At 39.6% G+C, this 6,854-nt stretch overlaps 1 protein-coding gene across 1 annotated transcript; it reads left to right on the forward strand.

The window, feature by feature from the left end:
• Positions 1-5,102: 5,102 nt before the first annotated feature.
• LOC109429640 (uncharacterized) lies at positions 5,103-6,036 on the forward strand (the record flags this gene model as incomplete). The annotated part of the gene is given in 3 exon segments (XM_019705641.4): positions 5,103-5,340; positions 5,399-5,529; positions 5,593-6,036. Coding segments are annotated over 3 exon segments (671 nt in total), but the record flags the coding sequence as incomplete, so codon positions are not given.
• Between the last annotated feature and the right edge of the window lie 818 nt (positions 6,037-6,854).

Here is a 6,854-nt window from a genome sequence, read left to right on the forward strand (position 1 = left end):
TTGTTTGCATACTTCCTCGTTTTAGAGAGTTTAGGCCATCGGAATTATCTGGCCAGGCTGATCCGGGTTGCCGGTGTCCGTCCGGACACCACACAGTGTTGTTGTTTTCTCCATTTCTTGCAACATAAACAACATAGTTATCCAAAGTTTTGCTCAAACAGCATCAAATTACGCAAGGAATCATAATACCCACGCTTTTTGCACCATTTCATTGCAGAAACGGAGAATTGACCTTCTCACCATACAAAAATTCAGCTCATTTCTACAAATCTAGTACTACACCGAACGTGCCCCATTGAAACTATTTTTCAATCCAGAAAATCCGTAGTTTAAAAGTAAAAAAATATGCACCGATTAATTCTACATCATGTAAAAATTGATTGATTAACCGCAACCAGTTGATACAATTCTTTAATTCAGAAAAAATGTATTTTAGGGAAAAATAAGGCAAAATGGGTAATTCCAGTCAATGACACAGATCAGGGTGTGCCCCAAAGTATGCGCCGGTTAATCTACATCAGGTAAAATTGGTTGGTTAGCCGCAATCAATTAAAACCATTGTTTAATTCAGAAAAACAGTGTTTTTAGGGGAAAACGGGGCAAAATGGACATTTACACTCAATTCCGGTGAATGAAACTATCACCAATCGATTCCTTGACATTTTTTCATTCGGAAAAGATGGACTTCAAAGATCGCAATCAGCCGCAATAATTAGGTGCCTTTTTGGGTCGGTTTTTCCCCACTGTGCGGCGTCAGTCGTTTAGGTGTCTTGTAAGCCTCGGAGTGTGGGTTCGATTCCCGCTTCAATCGGGGAAAACTTTTCGTCGAACGGAAAATTCTCCACTGGGCCACTGGGTGTTATATGTGTTGTCCGTTGTCTAATGTAAGTAATGTTTAGTCTGTGCGGCCTCTGGTCTTCCGAGAGATTCCCAGAATCTCTTCCGAGAGATTACCAGAATCTCTTCCGAGAGATTCCCAGAATCTCTTTCGAGAGATTCCCAGAAAGTTTTCCAGGATCTCTTCCGAAAGATTCCCAGAATCTCTTCCGAGAGATTCCCAGAATCTCTGCCGAGAGATTCCCAGAATCTCTTCCGAGAGATTCCCAGAATCTCTTCCGAGAGATTCCCAGAATCTCTTTCGAGAGATTCCCAGAAAGATTTCCAGGATCTCTTCCGAGAGATTCCCAGAATCTCTTCCGAGAGATTCCCAGAATCTCTTCTGAGAGGTTCCCAGAATCTCTTCCGAGAGATTCCCAGAATCTCTTCCGAGAGATTCCCAGAAAGATTTCCAGGATCTCTTCCGAGAGATTCCCAGAATCTCTTCCGAGAGATTCCCAGAATCTCTTCTGAGAGGTTCCCAGAATCTCTTCCGAGAGATTCCCAGAATCTCTTTCGAGAGATTCCCAGAAAGATTTCCAGGATCTCTTCCGAGAGATTCCCAGAATCTCTTCCGAGAGATTCCCAGAATCTCTTCTGAGAGGTTCCCAGAATCTCTTCCGAGAGATTCCCAGAATCTCTTCCGAGAGATTCCCAGATCTCTCACAGAGATTCTGTGACTCTCGCGGCAGAGATTTTGGGAATCTCTCGGCAAAAGCTCTGGAAATCTCTCAGCAGAGATTCTGGGAATCTCTCGGCAGAGATTCTGCGAATCTCTCGGCAGAGATTTTGGGAATCTCGTGGCAGTTGTTTTGGAAATCTCTTGGTAGAGATTCTGGGAATCTCTTGGCAGAGATTCTGGGAATCTCTTGGCAGAGATTCTGGGAATCTATTGGCAGAGATTCTGGGAATTTCTCGGCAGAGATCCTGGAAATCTCTCGGCAGAGATTCTGGGAATCTTGTGGCAGTCGTTTTGGAAATCTCTCGGCAGAGATTTTGGGAATCTCTTGCAGAGAGTCTGGGAGTCTATTGGCAGGGGTTTTTGAAATCCCTCGGCAGAAATTTTGAGAATTGTTCAGCAGGGATTTTGGGAATCTGTCGGTAGAAACTTCTAGGGATTCCTAGAAAAAATTCACCAGCTATTCTTCCACAACTTCTCGAAGGAATGTTTTTGAAAATATTGCAAGGATTGCTTCAGAAATGATTCAAGTGATGCCTCCAGAAATGTCTCACAGGATTAATTAGGGAAATCGCTTCTAAATTTCTTCCTCTTTTGCTCTATCTTTGGGAAATTTTAACAAGAATTCCTCCAGAAATTCCTCTCAAAATTCCTTCAGGAAATCTTCCAAAGATTCCTTCAAAAATAGATATCTGTAAAAAAAATCCGATGTTCAGAGAATTCAAGATTTTTTCCATGAATTTCTTCAGATATTCACCCCGAGTTTCGTTTAGAGGAAAGAGTATAATCCAGAAACTTCTCGAAGAATTCCTCTAGAAAACATGTTACTGGTATCCACAGAAAGATTTCTTCAGAAATTCCTCCAACTGTGCTTCAAAATTCTTCCACTGATTCCTTAGATATTTGATTGATATTTTTTTTTCAAAAATTCCTGTAAAACTTACTCTATAAATGTATTTATCGCTTCAAAAGTTGTTTCATGGATTCCTTCTGAAATTACTCCAGAACTACTCAGAAATTCGTCCATCAGTTTCTTCAGAAATTCTTCGAGTGTTTCTATAAGAAATCTCTTCAATGCTCCATTTAGATACTGCCTTAAGAATCTCAATAGGAATTTCACTAAAAAATCTTCTAGGATTTCTTCTGAAATCTCGTCAAGGATCATTTCCGAAATTTTTGTATGGATTTCTATAGAAATTTCTACAGAAACTCTTTCATAAATTAGAAAATCATCCAGAGATTCCTTCAGGAATTCATTCAGATCCTTCTTTACGAACTTTTGGAGAGATTCATCAGAAATGTCTCCATTAGTTCCAATGGAAATCGCACGAATTTGTCTTTGTTGTTCATTATAGGCTTATCCTTTTTTTGTTTGATGGTGCGACTTAATGTACTCGGTCAAAACTTGAAAATTAGAAGACACAGAATGTTTATTAATTGGCAAATTAGGAGATAAAATTGTGAAAAAAACCACGTTCAGGTGTGATTCGAACAAACGACTTCGTATGATGTGGGCTTGGAGACAGCCTGCAGGAGCTTAGTGTATCAAATGCCAGTCTAGCGAATACGGAGTCATGAGATCGAATCCCACCAGAACGTGATTGTTTTTCACAATTTCATCTCTCTATTTGTCAATTAATCAAAACAACATTCTGTGTCTTCTGAATTTCATGTTTTTGCCAGTCGCAGGAATTTCTTTAGGAATCCATCCAGAAAACCATGCTGGAATTCTTCCAAGAATTCTTGTATTATTGCTTGAAGTGCATTTTTTCATCAGGAGTTCTGTACTTCCCCGGTAATTTTGTCAGGATTTCTTCCATGGATACCTCTAGAAATTTTTCTGTTGCTCCTTTAGGGTATTAATTTAGAAATTTCTCCTGAATTATTTCCTAAAAATATCTGAAGAGATTCCTTTAGATATTCCCCAAGAAATTTTCCTAGGAATCTTTACAGAAATTTATCCTCGCATTTCTCAAAATATGTTTCCATTAGAAAATGCGCCCATGTTTATCTAAGAATATTTTCTGGAAATCCTTAATGGGTTTTATTGAAAAATTTGTTCAAAAATTTAATGGGTTTTATTGAAAAATTTGTTCAAAAATTCTTCTTAAAATTTCTCAACTTTTATTTTCTATGAATTTCATCGAAGAGTTTCTCCAAGTATTTCTCCGGGATTATTTTATAGAAATTCCTTCTGGGATTCTTCCAAACATTTTTCTGGGATTCCTAAAAATATTCCACAGATTGTTTTTCTGAAATTTCCTCAAAAAATATTAGCAGAGACTCCTTCATTATTTTAAGCATTTTCCAGGAATATTCGCAAATGATTTCGTAAAAAAACTTTCTTAGTTTTTTTTTCAGTTATACCAAGGATTAATCCAGAAATCGCTTGACCAATTCTTTCAGGTATTTCCCAACAAATTTCTCCTGGAATGTTTTCGGATGTTCCTCCAGGAGTTCACTTAGCTTTTGCGCCAGCGGTTTTTTCCAGAAATTTCACAAAAAAAATACAGACAAAATTTCTGATGGAATCCCTGGAGAAACTCCTGTAGATACCGTTGAAGATTTCGTGAAGTAATTTTTGTAAATTTCTGAAAGGAATCTTTGAACGAATTCCTGGAAAATACAATAATCTCTATAGAAACACCTGAAAAAGCACCTGAAAAATTTCTTAAAGAATCCCTGAAGAAAGATCATTACTAATCCTAAAAATAAATTTTGTAAAAATCCCCTGCGGAAGATCTGCAGAAGATTCTAGAAAAGCCGCAACAGGAACTTCTAGAAGTTTTTTTTTATAATTTTGTGGGAATATTTAGAGGAAAAAATAATCTTGGGAATCTGTGGAGGAATTCCTGTTGGAATCACTAAAGGAATCTCTGAAATCCGAAAGGAACTGCTTTAGAAATCGGTAGAGGAATTCTCGCTTTGTAGAAAATTTCTTGCAGATCTTGATATGTTAAACTATTTGCCTTCCCAGCGTTAAATTTCAATAAAATACAAGAAAAAAATGTTTATCTGCAAAGAGTGCACGCAGTTTACAAATTTAGACTGAATCAATCCTGCTGTAAACTGTAGAAACCAGATTATACTGGATTCGAAACCATAAATAGATGAAATAAGCATATAAAAAAGTCAACGTTCTTTTATTTATTTGAAACAATGTATCGATGAAAGAGCCCAAAGTACATTTTCAAATCCAAACACAGAGTACCTCGCGTGATTCACTTCCCAAAAACCAGCTCCTGTTTACATTCTAATTTTATCAAAAATCGAACTTGTTTCCACGATCCACCTGATCCGGCTTAATGTAACCGAGAACCAGCTTGGACGGTAGAGATGTTACATCCTTGATAGACCGTTGACACCTATGTCAATCCGGTAGGTGTTGACTATCGTTCTTGATTGGATGGGATTTTACCGTCTGCTCGAAAGCCTGTACTTGCAGCATAACCGGATCATTGCTTTATTGGATTAAACTGGATGAAGAAGTGATTGCAAAACAATCCCCCTAGTAGAATGATCGATATCGTGTATTTTTCCATTTTAGGTCACGAAACCGTTGGATGTGTGAGGCATTCATCATCCCTGAACAAGTGTATCCAAAATGCGATCCAGCACTACGTTACGTACATGTCCAATGGGAAAATCTCCGACCGGATATACGTGATGTCGATCGATCCGTTGGCCTTCCCCAACGCCACTCTAGTGCGCAACCGTAACATCCATACGTACTTCCAGAGCCGGGAAATGCGAGGCTTCAAGAATTCCTTTGTTACCGATGTGAAGTAATTGACGGATTGTTTGTAGATGGTTGTGTTTACTAATTGATGTTGTATTTTGTAGGGCAGATTTGAATAAACTGGAGTTCTTGCTGCAGTTCCACATGCCGGCCCTGGACGTCCACGGATCTTACAGGGCAGAGTTAGCCTCCGATAGGCAGATTGCAGAATGGGCAAAAATGTTCTCCTCAATTCGTAAGTTATATTCGACCCAAATTTCCACAAAGTTCCCAACTAATCCCAATCATCCCCCTCCAGGAAACTCAACGCTCCGGATCCACCTGAAGGGAATGACCTACGAGAGCGACGACCGGATATACGTGCGGGTCAACATCACGGACTTCGACATCACCATCGGCGATCACACGGTGGGCTTCGGTTGGTTCACCATGAGTGGAAACTACTCGGACCACAGCCAAGCGTTCGACCTTGAGCGGGGGCGAAACATCCTGTCGATTGTGGAGACCGAGTTTACCGAGAGCTTCCGGGCAAACTTCCAGCAGCTGTTGAACGACATTCTGCGGTTGGCTCCGTTCGAGCGGTTCTTCCCGAGCCAGTGAGCGGCGCGAGGGGAATTACTGGGCGATGATGATGACGACGAGTGACGCAGCTGGCAGTGTCACGCGGGAGGTTATCAGTCGACGAATGTAAATAGCACTGTATTTGTATTAATAAATGAATATTTATTTTTGTACAAAACGATTGGACTAGGATTTCAATGTATAGAAAGATTGCTCCAAAAATAGCTTTGTTCTGTGAGAGCTTGCAGCTGACTGTTACCAGATTTGAAGCAGAGTTACCATTCGTGTTTTTTAATTCAGATTTCAGTTACATTCATGATTGTTTTGGGTGATAAACAGTCAGTACTGGATGAGAGTAAGAAGGCGTTATATGAGTTTAGAAAACAGTAAGTTTACTGGGAAGAAGGTGATGTGTGATGATAACCAAGCTGACTGGATGGCTTCATGTACTAAATCTATTACAACAAGGGCATAACCTATACTGATGACAGCGTAACCCTTTTTCAATTCAGCGTACAAAGTACTGTCACGTGTCTTGCTCCATAAACAGAAACCACGTGAGGAGTTTTTCGTGGGGCTGACCATCGCTGTATCCTGTAGATGATCTCAGACAACTTTTTGGAGTTGCATTGCCAGACTCACCATCTGTTCATTGGTTCAGAAGCAGCAATCCTTTGATCGAAAATGATATGATATGATATGAAGCCACCACCAGTGCGGGACTTGCCATGTCGTACGGTTCCTCTTAATAGCAAGATCAAGATGCTGAGTAATAAAATATTTCAAAACCTTTGAATAGAGGTCCAAACTAGGAAGTCAGTTCCTAAGTACTAGATCTATATACAATCCACTACAAGCAGCGAAACTCCTACAAACTTAAGTTCATATCTTACCCCTCAGCTACTTGCATGCATATTAAGATTTCCGTCTGGTGGTTTGTGACAAAAGTGTTATTCTATAGGGTGCGTCAAACTTATAGCAGACTGCTAGAAGACATCA

The sequence above is a fragment of the Aedes albopictus genome, chromosome 2 (assembly GCF_035046485.1).
Source record: "Aedes albopictus strain Foshan chromosome 2, AalbF5, whole genome shotgun sequence".
Lineage (NCBI taxonomy): Eukaryota > Metazoa > Arthropoda > Insecta > Diptera > Culicidae > Aedes > Aedes albopictus.